Source organism: Henckelia pumila, chromosome 4 (assembly GCF_033568475.1).
Source record: "Henckelia pumila isolate YLH828 chromosome 4, ASM3356847v2, whole genome shotgun sequence".
NCBI classification, from domain to species: domain Eukaryota; kingdom Viridiplantae; phylum Streptophyta; class Magnoliopsida; order Lamiales; family Gesneriaceae; genus Henckelia; species Henckelia pumila.
This window is the reverse complement of record NC_133123.1, coordinates 177,664,352-177,681,075: the sequence shown is the minus strand read 5'-3', so window position 1 is coordinate 177,681,075 and position 16,724 is coordinate 177,664,352. Positions and strand designations below refer to the sequence as shown.

At 34.7% G+C, this 16,724-nt stretch overlaps 1 protein-coding gene across 1 annotated transcript; it reads left to right on the top strand.

Moving 5' to 3' along the window:
• The first annotated feature begins 1,050 nt into the window (after nucleotides 1-1,050).
• Nucleotides 1,051-6,711, top strand: LOC140863386 (cleavage and polyadenylation specificity factor subunit 3-I). Its single transcript, XM_073266780.1, has 6 exons — nucleotides 1,051-1,210; nucleotides 1,926-2,129; nucleotides 2,243-2,340; nucleotides 3,758-3,803; nucleotides 3,890-4,039; nucleotides 4,864-6,711. Exons 2-6 carry the CDS (start codon nucleotides 1,989-1,991, stop codon nucleotides 6,502-6,504), a joined length of 2,076 nt encoding a protein of 691 aa, XP_073122881.1. The 5' UTR covers nucleotides 1,051-1,210; nucleotides 1,926-1,988; the 3' UTR covers nucleotides 6,505-6,711.
• Nucleotides 6,712-16,724: the final 10,013 nt, after the last annotated feature.

Here is a 16,724-nt window from a genome sequence, read left to right as displayed (position 1 = left end):
AATATTGTTATGTATGTATTCTTGAGTTTAGAATTGATTGGAGTTGCTTTTGGATTGATTTTCCAAGTTCCTGCACTGTTCTGTCCATTTGGCCAGCGCGCGGGCGCGCGAGGAGCCTGAAGAACTCTGTTTGTTTTGCCCGCGCGCACGCGAGCACTCCCCTCGCGCGGGCGCGAGCATCCCGCGAGGCTTCTAGCCTCTTAGCTTGCGCGCGCGCGAGGAGATAGCTCGCGCGGGCGCGAGGCTCTTTTTAAATTTTTTTTTTTTTGGATTCGTTTTTCGCGGCTCTTTGTGTTCGATTTTGGTTAATTATCCGAGATTATAAGATTATAAACGGGGTCTCACACTAAATTAATAAGCTAAGATAATAATAACAACATATATTATTATTATTATTATTATTATTATTATTATTAGAGTACAATTACAATATGAAATCAGAGTATAACGATATAAAAGAAACTGTCCGCACAACCGACGTGACTTGAACATGGACTCGAGACTTGTATATTATTATTATTATTATTATTATTATTATTATTATTATTATTATTATTATTATTATTATTATTATTATTATTATTATTATTATTATCACACAAATTTTGAATCATTATCTTATTTGTGATGAATGTAGTATTTTTTTAAAAAAAAAACAGTATCGAATATATTAGTGTTATTTTATATAAATAGATACTATCAAATATATTAATATTGTATAAAAAATTCATTATGCAAGTAGTGCACAAAAAAATTAATAATAATTTTTATTGAATTATTATTATTAAAAATATAAATTCTATAGTTTTAATAACATAATAAAAATTACAACCATAAATTTTATATTTTAACATGATAAACATGAATAATACAAATTGGAAGTCTCGTTCTCTTATATTATTATTTAATTAAATATAAAGTCTCGCCATTTGTAATGGCGGGACTCTTGTAATCACGCCGAATGGAGTGATTAGTGTTTCAACCGTGTTGCTTTAATCGTAGAAATTAGTTGATGTAAACCGTTAAAAAACCCTTTGGCTTTGCTAATTGCTTGTGTATCCATCCGGTTGACCTAATTTCTTTACCCATTTCTTTGGGTTCAGCCGTCACCCACTCCCACTCCACTCGCACTTGCTCAAAATCTTCCCCAAAACCTCTGCACTCTTCGCCGGCTCCAATACCGCCGCTCAATGCTGCTTCCGTCACTGAGGTGTGCGCACTACAGTATAGTTCTTTGGCATTTTTGTTACATCAGGATACTTAAAATCAATTTTTGTAGTGTTTAATTAAATAGCTTGTAAGATTAGTATTAAGATATTTACAACTTTAAGGAACAGGGAAGTTCTAGCGGTGTGCTATAAAAAAATTGATTCCTTTCGGGTTAAAAAATGGGTAAACTTTGTCCAGATTAGGTTTTGCAAACTCATAGACTTTTCTCTTGACTTACCTGCACAAATTTGTGATGATTACATATGTGATAAGTAGTTTTAGCTCATCTGTAGTATTGGTTGAGTGGGTTAAGTGGCAGAGTGACGAATGGATGCACGCCAAATGTTTTGACTGAGAAATTCTTTGTTTTACTTTGCATCTATATTGGAAAAGTTTGCAAGTATTTAAAGGTTTTGGATTATGTTGGTTTTGTTAGCTTTATTCAGAAGTTCAAGAATGTGGGTGCATTGTTTGTGCGATAGGAAAACCCAGTAATATAACGAGAATCATCAGTCAAAAGCTGATTTTTGTTAGAATTACTGACTTATTACTGCTTTTCTAATCGGATCAGGAGTTTACCATACACCATCCTTTTAATCTGAATTTGGGAGTTCACTCCCCTCAATGCTGATTTTTTGTGCAATTTTTTCAACTTTTATATGACATACTAATGTCCTAATCTCACCTCTTTCCTTCCGTTCTCTTATGTGGAGCAGGGTGGATTAGTTGGTTAATAAAGGAAGCTTGGCATTCCATTCTGGATTTTGGAGTCAACAATAATGGCTTCAACAGGGCAACCATCTCCTTCAAAGAGATCTGCATCCAATGATGGGGATGAGCTCATTATCACTCCGTTGGGAGCAGGCAGTGAAGTGGGGCGCTCCTGTGTTTACATGACTTACAAGGGTAAAAATATCATGGTATGTCAAATTTAGGTTTACTGCTTCATTTATGTAATAAGCAAGACATGAAAACCCTTATAAGATGATTGTATATGTGGACCACTGACGAGCTGCATTCATTTTTATGTTAGTTTGACTGCGGCATTCATCCGGCTGTCTCAGGCATGGCTGCTTTGCCTTATTTTGATGAAATAGATCCTTCAAAGATTGATGTTCTTCTTGTTACTCAGTATGTCTTTCTTTTACTGTGTCATTTCCGCCCATTATTTACCATGTTTTAGTTTTGTTGCCTCTTCTTTGTGTTTTGTCTTAGTGGCATTGATCTCTGGACTAATGTATGTTGCTGCTTTATCAAACCTTTCCGCCAATTACAAACTGTGATAACTGATAATAAAATCCCACTGTAGCTTGGCTGGACTTCATTGATAGGATGCATCATTCCTGAAAAGAGGCATTCCGATCAATAAAACTTGTTCTGCCTATTGTGAATTCTCTTTTTGCGGAGAGGGTGGGCTGATCTACTAATTTTGTTGCTTTCTGCCAAATTAGTATCTTGGATGGATTTGATCGGAATGTCTTAAATGTTTTTAATTCTCTGAACGTCACTTGCCTTTTCTTTCTTTTTCCCTCTCTCTTTTATAAAAAATTGATTTGATGGGCTCCACTGGCTAGAACAGTGAGCGCTTCGTACCTCTAATTGATTCCAAATGAGAGTTTAGAAAACATAAAACCAGCCATGATATCTGCAGCGGGTCTGACCCTACCACGAGGACTCATATCTTGGCGGGAAACAGCAGCCATTACAGGGCTTTGCCTGAAGAGCAAGACCACCGGCAGCCGCGTAAAAAGTCGGAATCTGCAAATAACTTCTGCAACTGAAGCTACAAAATGCTAACTTGGTTTTAATAAAAATAAAAAAATTTAAGATGTCTGCAGGCTGCAGCGAAATCTGACCCTACCATGAAAACTCACGTCATGGCAGGAACAGCTGCAAATAACTTCTGCAGCTGGAGTTAACAAGCCTCAAATGCTCCCTTAGTTTTAATATATTTTTTTAAATAACTATTTCTGAACTCTGCGAAAAATGAAGAAAAAGATTAATATACTGCTGTAAGGGCAGTGATGGAGACGAAAAAGATCTTCCAAAGACATGGCTGTTGTTAAAGGGGTGTGTGAGGATGGAAGAAAAAAATGGGGAGCATTTTTGAAGAAATTCTCTATCCATCTTTTTTCACCATGGTTCCTTGAGTTATTTTTAGTTTAAACTTCTATTTTCTGGAATGAATTATGAATATACAGCATTGATTAGGGATGAGTTAAAATGAACTGTGCAAAGTGCAACCACCTGAGAGGAAGAGATGGAGAATTGAAGTCATTTAACTAAAAAGTAGATGAAGCAAAAGAGGTGTCTTATCCTAGATCTGCTGTTGAATATTTGTGATGCATACTAGACCACATTCACTTGTCCTGTAAAATTGTCTTTAACAAATTTGGTTGTAAATTTGATCTGAGAGCGACAAAATGTTGAAATCCTTTCTAAACCTTTCTTTTCCTAGTTTTATTGTGAACAGTAGTTTTAATATTTTCAGCCTGTACAATCCTACATTTAGGTCCCTAAATATTGTTATGTTACTTTTTGCATGCAGTTTTCACTTGGACCATGCTGCTTCTCTCCCATATTTTCTGGAAAAGGTTGGTTGCTTTGATTATGAGCTTAAAATAGGACAATGAACAGGTTTCTGTGTTGTAGGTTCATAGTTCTTTCTTTCTTATTTCAGACCACATTCAGGGGCCGAGTTTTCATGACACATGCAACTAAGGCCATTTACAAGTTGCTTTTGACCGATTATGTTAAAGTTAGCAAGGTTTCAGTTGAAGATATGCTTTATGACGAACAAGACATTCTTCGTTCAATGGATAAAATTGAGGTTTGCTTATGTGTAAACATTTCATTTAATGAATTTATTTCCCACTTAAATTTTAAGAATCAATAAGGTGATGGGTTGTTAATATGTCATGTATATTTATTATTTACATTTTTATCTTCTCTACTTGGAATGGGGAATTTCATCTGTTCATGGGGGCATGTAATTTGCTTCGATGGTGCAAATCGCCTGTGCTTTGAGATATTCCTGGAGTTTGACGCACCATTGTAAACTTGATCCAGGAGCCGCTCTCTGTCATCAGAGTAGTATAGCATTGGTTTCTATTCATATGTATCTAAATTACTAGTGCATGTGTCACTCTCTCTATTTGTGCAGTAAACTTTTTTCTGTAACACTGAGAAATACGAGGGTGTTCGGGTGGAGTGGTATAGTGTAGTAAATGTCACTGAAGTAGCAATTCTATTTTTGTTTTACAGATACCATGTAAGTTCTGAGCTGATTGCTCCCTATGACATTCAAAATATTCAAGTATATGGGGAAGAGTGTGGTGATAATGCATTACCCAATGTGTCTTATTCTTAGTGTTGTGCTACTGCTATGTGATAGAAGATAGTCTATCATCAATGTCATCTGTTGTACTCTTAAATCAATCACTCAAATATTATCTATTGTTTGAAAAGGGCCAATACTAACCAGTTATTGCTCCCTAGTGCCTAAACTGATTATAGAGTTGTTGAATAAGCAAACTGTTTGTCACCGTGTCCCTTAGGGTCAACTTTTATTTTATGCTTTTCAAACTCATCAATGGAAATGTTAAAGAAGTCAAAATGTAAGTGTCACCTATCTGATATTTACTTGCTCTCCAGGTTATTGACTTTCATCAGACCCTGGAGGTTAACGGTGTCCGCTTTTGGTGTTATACTGCTGGTCATGTGCTTGGTGCTGCCATGTTTATGGTTGACATTGCTGGTGTTCGAGTACTCTACACTGGTGACTATTCACGAGAAGAAGACCGCCACCTTCGTGCTGCTGAGCTTCCACAATTCTCACCTGATGTTTGCATTATTGAATCAACTTATGGTGTTCAAACTCACCAACCTCGTCATATACGAGAAAAGCTTTTTACTGATGTCATTCACTCTACGGTTTCTCAAGGTGGCCGAGTTCTGATTCCTGCTTTTGCCCTTGGCCGCGCACAAGAACTACTACTGATCCTTGACGAGTACTGGTCAAGCCATCCTGAACTCCACAATGTCCCTATATATTATGCCTCCCCTCTTGCAAAAAGATGCATGGCCGTTTATCAGACCTACATTAATGCGATGAATGAGAGAATTCGCAACCAGTTTGCTAGTTCAAATCCATTTGATTTCAAACACATTTCTCCACTAAAAAGTCTTGATGAATTTCGTGATGTTGGCCCAGCAGTGGTGATGGCTACCCCGGGTGGGCTTCAAAGTGGGTTGTCGAGACAGCTGTTTGACAGATGGTGCTCAGACAAGAAAAATTCTTGTGTTATACCTGGGTATGTTGTCGAAGGGACGTTGGCGAAAACCATTATTAATGAACCTAAAGAAGTTACGCTAGCAAGCGGTTTGACGGCTCCTTTGAACATGCAAGTCCATTATATTTCCTTCTCGGCTCATGCAGATTATAACCAGACAAGCACATTTCTGAAAGAGCTTATGCCTCCTAATATCATTCTGGTTCATGGTGAGGCTAATGAGATGGGACGTCTCAAACAGAAGCTCCTCTCTGTGTTTGCCGATGGAAACACAAAAATCTTAACCCCAAAGAACTGTCAGTCTGTGGAAATGCACTTCAACTCCCAGAAAATGGCGAAAACTATAGGAAAGTTAGCCGAAGAAAAACCCGCTGTTGGTGGAATCGTTTCCGGTTTGCTTGTCAAAAAAGGCTTCACTTATCAGATCATGGCACCCGAAGATCTTCACATCTTCTCCCAACTATCTACTGGTAACATACTTCAGAGGATCACAATACCATATTCTGGTGCCTTTGGTGTTATAAAATACAGGCTTAAAAAGATTTACCAAAGTGTAGAATCCTCATTAGATGAAGAATCTGGGGTTCCAACTTTACGAGTGCACGACAGAGTAACAGTCAAACAAGAATCAGAGAATCATGTTTCACTGCACTGGACAGCAGATCCAGTCAGTGATATGGTCTCAGACTCCATCGTCGCTCTGGTTCTAAATGCTAGTCGGGAATTGCCTAAGGTGGTGGTCGAGTCCGAACAAGAACCAAGTGAAGAAGAAAGAACCAAGAAAGTGGACAAAATCATTCATGCACTCCTTGTTTCTATATTCGGAAATGTCAAATATGAGAACGACGGGAGACTGGTAATTGATGTTGATGGGAATTTGGCTCGTCTCAACAAACAGAACGGTGAAGTCGAGAGTGAGAACGAAGGCCTTAAAGAACGAGTTAAGACTGCATTTAAACGAATCACGAATGCGGTGAAACCAATCCCTCTTCAAGGATCTTAGTACCTCACTCATTCCTCCTTCGGAGCCTCTCAATGAAATCATCTTATATTACCTGCTGTTCGTAATTGAATGTTAGTACGCATGAAGCTTGCGGCTTACCTTAGTTGTATGCTACATTGGAGATTACAATGTCAGGAAGAAAATACTAGTTTTAACAATTATTTTCTGAGAAGCCTAAATGAAATGAATCCGCTGATTTGTGGGCAATTGTTTGATTAGGACTCACATTTAGGCACTATTTCACACATCAATTTCGAGGATATTTTAGAGTAAAAGTCTTTTTGGTACACGAAATATTGGTAAAATATCAAATTGATAAATAAGTTATTGAAAATGACTTAATTGGTACGTGATCTAACTAGAAACTCAATTTTATCTTTTAATAAAATTGTTTAGGTCTAATATTTTTAATAAATTCAACTAAAATCACATTTTATTTTTCAAAGTAATTTTTATTGATTAAAAGTGTAAAAATGAATTTATATTTATTTACTAATTATAAGAAATAAGTATTTTATATTTTATAATATATTTATATTTTACTATTAATAAATTATTTATTCAAATATAATATATTTTGAAAATATTAATAAATATATAATAAAATGATATATTTATTTCTATCTATATCAAATATTATCCTTTTTTTTAGAAAAAAATTTGATATAAAAATTATATATTAATAAAATTATATTCAATAAATAAATCATATACACGACTAAAATATATTTAATATATCGATAAAAATATAATAAAATAAATATTTATTTATATTATTCAAGCATGAGTAAAAAAATATAAACTCACAAATTTTTAAATCAAGTAGAGAAATTTTATGTCATTAGAATCACGCAAATCGAGACAATGGGTGAGTTTTTTTTTTTTCTATGAGATTGTTTTTTTTAAAAAAATAATCTCAAACTTTAATGTTGAAAATATTTTTTTTCGAATTTTCAACAGAATGATTCTAGATTTTGAAAAATTAAAACGGTGATTATGTTCGCTTCAACACACTAAAAACAATATCAACGGGCTTCGGTGATTTATATATTTGTTTTAATATATTTTATCAATATAATGCTATATTCATTGTTGTATAATTTTAGTTGACAATTATTATTATGATATAATTGTAAATAAATGTGATATTTTTAAAATTAATCAATTAAATAACCTTGAAAATAAAATTATGTACATAATCAAAATTAAATAATAATAATAATTAGACTTAATAGCAATATAGGTTAAGGGTAAACTTGATTTTTGATCGTGTACCAATTAAATCATTTACAATAGTTCATGTATTAATTTGACATTTTATCAATAGTTAATGTACCGAAATGAATATTACTCTTTGTTTTATATATGAAATAAGAGTAAAAATTAATTTAATACAAGAACTATTGGTTAAATGTCAAATTGATACACAAATTTTTGTTAATGACTTAATTGGTACATGTCCTCGAATTCCGGTCAATTTTCGGTGACATTTATGTAAAATGTCTAATTTATCATTTATTACAAAAATACACATTTTATTTTAAATTCTAATTAGATGTATTTGTATATTATATTTTAAATGTAAAAAATGATTTGGTTAAAATTTTTATTTGTACATAATATTTATTATATTATATATATTAAATAAATTATATATTTCAACGAAAAAAATTAAATAAATTATATTAAGACATACAATATCTAAAGAATTGTAATAAATAAATTGATACCAGAAAAAGTAAATAATTATTTTTTTAGCTAAAATTTTGATTTTTGTATACATAATTTTTTCATTAATATTTTGAAAAAAATATTAAATAAATAGTGATTGTGATAAAATATTTTTTAATATTTTAACTATGTAAAAATTTATTGAATATATTATTTTAATAAAAATAATACGTAAGTTTTATTAAAAATTAATTTAAATTTTCAAATTATATTTATAATAAAAATTCATCAAATCATCAATTAAACTTCATCATAGCATGTTACATGTTTTTTAATCAACAAATAAAAAATTGAAAGTTTATTTAAACACAATAATTTTATAAGAGAACATGACTAAGAATAAATTGAAAGTCTTTCTCGGTTTTTATGGCGGACAAAAACGATGATGCTTGTTTTAAAACAAAATAATATTATTGCATTAATTAACTTGTATTATCAAAAAACAATTATACCATTTTCTTCAAAATAATTTGGTCAAAATCCTGTGGACATGTACCAATTAATCTATTAATAAAAGTTCGTGTACCAATTTGACATTTAACCAATAGCTCATGTACCAAATTAATTTTTACTCTATGAAGTAATGGGGTGCGTGATTAATTGATTTTGGTACGGAAAATATTATCGGAAATACGCTTGAGTGTTAATTTTATTTATTACTAGCGATAGAAGCACACGCAATTGCGTGTGTGATATAATATATAATATTTTATGATTTTTTATTTATGAAATAATATATTATTTAGTAGTTAAAAATTAGTTATTGGAAAGATAATATAAATTTAATATACTACTATATTGAAAAAGGTAGAATAAAAAAAAGTGGAAAAAATGGTATAATTGGAAGATATTTTGATGTGTCATGACATATAAAAAAACAGTCATTCAAAAGTCCTCAACCTTTTATATAATAGTATAGTATATATATGAGTATTCAAAAATTATTACTCAGCTACCGATGATAAATTTATACGCACATTTACTTCGTTTAAATTAATTTAATTACAATTTTGTTAACACAAAACTCCAATTGATCGTTTTATGCTTGATGAGATAGATATCCAATCCGACAAATGAAAACGTATTATTTTTATTAAAAATATTATTTTTCATTGTAAATATGGACCGACCATCTCACAAACATAAATATGTAGTACCGTTATATATAACTTATTCTTTAGTTAAATGTTGTTAATAAATTTCATTTGACCATCTCAATTAAGATTAGATGACCACGGTCTCGGCTAGTTGAACCGGGTCAACAGGTAACCAGCATGTTGACTCGATTAAAATTGAACCGGAGCCATACCTATTTACGAACATAATATGTGTAGTTCTTGTTGGAAATTAGAGAATCACCCGAATAATTCTGATTATAAGACATATTTTTTTTAATCAAATCGAACGATAGCGAAAATGATTATATAATTTCAAATATTAAAAATCGAAGATATGAAAATAGATAAATTAATGATAAATTTAAATTTAAAAAAAATTAGAAATGTTAGCATTTTGAAAGAAACTGTGTACGTGGTTTGTTACGTGAAACATACAGTGTTGTACTTGGTGTTGTAACACCTACAACAACACAGTGCAGCGGAAATTTAAAACGTAAATAAAACACAAGTAAATAATTTTGAACGAGTATAAAACTCGTGCGGGTGCCTTAGACTAAATATCACTAGAAAACGTTAGATCAGTCTTACAAACCAATACTAGCGATTTTATGAAAAATCAATAAATCCTAAATTTCTCAACAAGTTAAGAAATCAAACTTGCATCCTAAAGAAATCTGGGTAAAAACAATAGATGCAACTCCCGTAGCCTAAATTGAAGAGACACGAAAAGATCTTCAACAACACAGTTCCCACAGTGTTGTCTCTGATGTCTTCAACACGAACGGCAACACGGGGACAAGCAATAACGATGATTGAAAAAACCTTGCTTCAGAATCTTCAATGGAATTCATCAATGGAATTCTTCAATCTATGCGCAGAGAATTGTACGTCTGAAGTCTTACTTTCTCTTGTGTGTGAAAACCTCCTTTTATAGATTAGCATCCAAGTCTTGAAGGTTTCTTTAGATAGAGTCCTACATGAATAAGAAAACATGTTTAAGTAAAAATAAAACTCTATCAAATCTAGCAAATCATATTTTGATAATATCGAATACTTAATATATCTATTAACTACCTTATCAAGATATAATTGATCATGACAAATATATTTCTTAAGATATTCGAAATATGCACATAATATTTGCCAAATATTTTAACTTATCTAGAAAGCAAAATCAAATATTATTTAATAATTAAGATCGAAAATATCAAGGAATTAAAATTCCTTTCAATCTCCCCCTTTTTTCTTTCTGGACAAAACATCGCACAAGTAGGAATAATCATAAACTCCCCCTGAGTTTAAAAATCCTTCTCCCCCTGAATTTTAAGTCTTCCCCTGAAGTATTGTCCCTCGTGTTGGTAACACCAAAGATAACACGAACCATAACTTAGGGATTCTATGATTCATATAACAGAGCATATATAAGAGGGTTAGAAGGTGTTAACCTAGTTAAGATAGAATATATTTATAAGCCACATAACTAGATCAAACAAAAACAATTATATTAAACAAAAGGAACGAAACTAAACAACGAATCAAAATTAAGGAAAGAAGCAAAAACTAAAACTGATCACTATGTGATCCCTCTTGATCAATAGCTTCCTCTTCATCATTTTTAGTCCCAAATGGACCAGCTTCATCTTCTTGTGCACTATCTCCCCCTATTTGGCCAAAAATGCCAAGTTGTCTGCGACAGTCAGCCAACACCGTGCTATAGAAGGCAATATCTTCCTGTGCTTGAGCAATCTTCTCCTCAGCACGTGTCATCTAGAGCTGAATAGTTGAAGTGGTAAAATCCAGAGAAGTAGGAGACAATTTTTCTTTAGTGTTGTCACCCGTGTTGGCAACACCGGGTGCAACATTAGCAACTGCAGCAGCAGGAGTAGGAGTGGCAGTCCAAGGCAAATCAAGAACTCGATTTCCCTTGAGGAGTCCAGCTGCTATCTTCAAAATCTCAGGTTGATCAGAGAGATCTTTTGTGATATAGCGGATGAATGCCCGAGACTCTAAAATGCCATAAATCAAGGATGGGAATGACAGCTTTGTAGATTTGAGTCCTCCATCAGCAAACTGAAGAACTGTTCGAAAGACCTGCTTCCCAAAATTGAAAGGACTCCCAGTCCCTATGGCAAATAGAATGAACGCCTGTGGCCGTGTTACCACGGTGGAGTTTGAAGAAGGCGTCCAATACCTTATAGCGGTCTTATGAAGGACCAAATAGAATGAAGTTAACTTGGCTACAAAAAAATGGTCAGAAAACTGTTTGACCAAGCCACCAGTAAGGAAATAAATAAATTCATTGATATCTGGATGGTGTCCTTCATCTACATCGGGGGTTGAGTATAAATAGTTGATAACAGCTGGAGTAAACTCAAACAGCCTACCCCGAAGATAAACCAAACCATACTTTGCCGAGTCTGGATCTTCAATGCTTGAAGTTAGGTTGGCGTAGAATTCTAGAATGACCATCTTACAATAGGGTATCACAGCAACAACAATAGAGTAAAGCTGCCTAAGTTTAAGAAAATCAACGAGATTTTACCTATTGTAGGAGCGTACATCAATGTTTCTCTCATCCAACAGTCCTCTATGAATGAAGAGAGGCCAAACAGCAGCGGCTTCTCCAGAATAAAACATGAGGGAATGAGCAGAATCTGTGTCATATTCTTCATCAACAGTATTGTCTGTGGTGTTGACAACACCAACAGCAACACTGGCCTCAGCAGCAGAAACATCCTCTTTCTCTAGAGGTTCTCCATCAGCATCCATGCTGGAAACATCATCAGAATCCTCGTCTGCTTCAATATCAACACTCTTGTCGGAAGAACTTGCAGCAGAATCAGAAGAGGAGGAAGAGGCAGAAATATCAACATCTCGATGAGCTTTGCCTGTAGCAAATTCCTCTAACATTTCAGCATCAGGCTCATCATTGGAGAGATGAGTGGAGGAAGGAATAGAGGAAGTAGTTTTTCTTTGCTTAAGGCTCCCCAAAATTTGTGCCAATGTGGCATCTTCATCAAAAAAAGGAGTCTCCGTAGGATTGGATGATTCACCATCTGCTTGCTTGGTTTGAGCAAGAGGAGGAACCTCATTAGAAAAACTCAAATCATTGCTCTCAGAAGCAGATTCAGCAGTTGGAGCGGAGGCAGAGGCATCAGTGGATGAGGGTTTTTTGCGAGCAACAAACTCGTAATCAGCATCCTCTGAATCATCACCAGAGCTACGATCCTCTTCGGCCACAGAGATACGAGGACCCTTGTAAAAATGCTTGGACTGGGTAAAATCAGGGTCATACCCTGCTTGCCTTTTTTATCTGTGGACTATCGGTGGAGGAGGATGAACACGGTTCAGAACATCAAAATTGGGCAAATTCTCCACATAGATCTTATTTCCAGGTTCACCAGGCATGATTGTAGCAAGTGGTACGGGTTCCATGGGAACTGGAACAATCGGCAGAGAAGGGGCTGAGGATGGGTTCTCCGATGTTGCAACACTCGCGGCAACATCGGTTTCTTGTTGGCCTATCTCGCTTCGGATATCTTGGGGATCAAAGTCTGCCATTGAAAAAACAATTTTGGGAGTGAGATAGAGGTAGAGTTTACAGAAAAAGCAATCGGGATTAGAGAATTTTGAGAAGATGTTAATGCCCGATAATTACAAAAACTCATATATATAACCCCTATCACAAACGGTAATATTTTCCTAACAAACTCATAATTACACTGATTTTCTTATCTCACCAGGTTACCAATGGTAACTTTTCCCCAACGGCCGAAAATAAAATTTGGAATTTAGAGATAAAATCCCATAAATAAGGCAATAATCCAAGATATATATTTTAGCCCAAATAATGCAGAATTAACGCCACATCAGCTTAACTCCAATGAAACAAAACATAAATCACAAAAATTCAATTTTTAGTAAATAGGGTAATTCATCGAATTTTGTCTATTTGAAGCCTTACCCAAAAACAGATCCCTATTAGCAAAATTCATATGCATGACCTATTTAATGCATAAAACAGAATGTAACATAAAATAAAAATGCAATGACAAGCACATGATATATATGTTCACATGTATAGTGTTGCTTCTCGTGTTGACAACATCATCAACAACACCAAAGTTTTTCAAAAGTATTTGAAACTTGCACACTTAATTACACTTGTTTTTAAGAAAAATTCCAGAAGTGGTAGCCTGCACACTAAAAGAACAGTCTTCATTGGACTCAATTAGGTAGCTTTTTCCATTTTCTTCCGATCTTTGATAAAGTTTGTATTTATGACATTGGTCAACAAACTTGATAAAAAGATGAATACTGAATTTGCAAAACCACCTTTCACATGGGACAAGAACATGAAAAACACGTACATCCCTCAACTACTTAGTGGTTTAGTCAGAGTTCAAAAGCAAGAGGGTCAGCGTGCTTTTAAAAATTTTGCAGAAAAACTTGGCATCAATTGAATCACTGTAACAGAGATTTAAACACTACACATAACAGAGTGAGTGCAGAATGCCTAAAATCCTAAATATGCATGACAACAAAAACAACAGTGTTGTCGGTGGTGTTGTAACACCAAATACAACACATGAAAAGGATTATAATGCACACATGCTGAGAGACCTTCGAAGGGTTGAGAATCTCTCAAAATCTAATGCTTTAGTAAAAATTTCTGCCAATTGGTTATTGGTTCCAACAAACTCCATTCGAATCATACCTTTTTCTACCAAATCTCAAATAAAGTGATGGAGAATGTAAATGTGTTTTGTGCATGAGTGTTGAACTGGATTCTTTGATATATCAATAGCACTCGAATTATCATAATAAACAATGGGGGGGTTCACTCTTAAAACCATAATCTTCAATCATTTGGTTCATTCAAAGAAGTTGTGAACAACAACTTCCGGCTGCCACATATTCAGATTCAGCAGTCAAAAGTGACACAATTTTTCTTACGACTATACCATGAAACCAAATTATTGCCAAAATAAAAACACCCACCCGTAGTGCTCTTTCTATCATTCACATCACCTTCCCAATCCGCATCACTAAAACCTACAAGGTTAGTGTTGGTTTCCCTCATATACCACAATTCCAAATCCAATGTACCCGAAACATATTTCAAAATTCTCATAACAGCTTTTAAATGGGTTACCTTTGGATCAGATTGGTACCTAGCACATAAACATACACTGAACATGATATCAGGACGACTAGCAGTCAAATATAAAAGAATCCCTATCATGCTGCGATACATGGTGTTGTCAACACCAGCCGCAACACTGTCTTTCCCCAATTTCTCACTCGAACCCATTGAAGTTTTTATGTTCTTAACATTCTCTTTACAAAACTTTTTCACCAAATTCTTTGCATACTTACTTTGACAAAGAAAAATACCATCACTCAATTGCTTAACTTGCAATCCAAGGAAAAAAATTAATTCTCCTACCATACTCATTTCAAAAGTAGAAGACATGCATTCAACAAAACTATCAACATGCTTTTGAGAAGAAGCACCAAAGATAATTTCATCCACATAAACTTGAAAAATAAGAATTTCACCTTTGGACTTTTGAATAAAAAGGGTTTTGTCAAACTCACCTCGTTTGAAGCCAATTTCGAGCAAATACTCGGTCAACCTACCATAAAAAGCTCGTGGAGCTTGCTTCAAGCCATAAAGTACCTTCTTCAACTTGTAAACATGATCCAAGTGGTGTGGATCCTCAAAGCCTTTGGGTTGCTTCACATACACTTCCTTATTTAAAATTCCATTAAAAAACGCACTCTTCACATCCATTTGGTAAAGTTTTATACCCATATGACATGCAATAGCTAGCAATAGTCGGACTGACTCAATGCGGGCAACAGGAGCAAAGGTCTCATCAAAATCAACCCCCTCAACCTGCGTATACCCTTGAGCAACCAACATTGCTTTGTTCCTAATGATGTTTCCTGATTTATCGGTTTTATTTTTAAAATCCATTTTGTACCAATGACATTACCATGATCAGGAGGTGGAACTAAAAACCACACATCATTTCGGACAAATTGCTCAAGTTTCTCATGCTTGGCATTTACCCAAAATTCATCATTCAAAGAATCATTGACATTCTTGGGTTCAATATTGGAGACAAAACAAGAATGCATTACCTGTGAGTACACGGAACTCATGCATACTAACCCAACCATCTTGCGGTAGTAAACTTTGTCCTTAGCTCGGGTTTGCCTTGTTCCATGAACATCTCCAATAATCTGTGATGATGGATGATTCTTCTGTATCTTTCTTGGAATGTCTTTTTCTGTAATTACCTCAGTTTCCTCATCATTTTGAGAATTTTATTCATGTACAGTTTCTGGAGGAACCAGTGTTGTGTTTAGTGTTATAACATCCGGGACAACACTGTGTTCTTCGCGAGGAATTTCCAGCAAGCCTTCAATATCATCTTCAGTCGTTTTTACTTTGAGATCTTCACCATCATCAAAAACAACATTTATAGATTCCATAATTGTTCTGGTTCTAAGGTTATACATCCTATATGCACGACTATTAGTAGAATAACCAAGGAACAAACACTTATCACTTTTGGATCAAATTTTGCTAGGTGATTTATATCATTTAGAACATAGCACACACAGCCAAAAACATGAAAATAATTGAGATTTGGTCTCTTTCCCATGAGAATTTCATAGGAAGTCATCGAAGAACTACTTTTCAAATAAACACGATTGGAAATACGACAAGCTGTGTTCAATGCTTCTGCCCAAAATCTCTTGGAGATATTTTTTGAGCTCATCATCACCCTATCCATCTCCTGCAACGTCCTATTCTTCCTTTCTGCAATTCCATTCTGTTGAGGAGTTTTTGGAGCAGAGAACTCTTGTGAAATGCCCTTCTTATCACACAAAGAAGAAAAAGATGAGTTCTCAAATTCTTTTCTATGATCAGTTCTGATCCTTGCTACTATCAAAGTATGTAGGTTAGTAATTGTAGTAGCCCGTGCCCTAATTGAGTAATTAAAGGATTAATGCTAATTAATTAAATTAGGCATCGGACGGATCGGAAGCTCCGAAGGCACGATCGGAAGCTCCGAACAGGATCGGAAGCTCCGATGAGCGATTGGAGGCACCGATGTTATTACGTCAGGCATGACGTGTGGTTGGATCGGAAGCTCCGATCAGGACCGGAAGCTCCGATCACCCCTATCCGGAGTCAACAAGTGATATTTTGACACGTGGTAGATCAGGATCTTCGGAAGCTCCGATGGCAGGATCGGACGTTCCGATCGAGGTTCGGACGTTCCGATCAAGGATCGGAAGTTCCGATCGTTGTCTATAAATAGAAGGCCGAGACTTCACTTTCATTTGCCAATT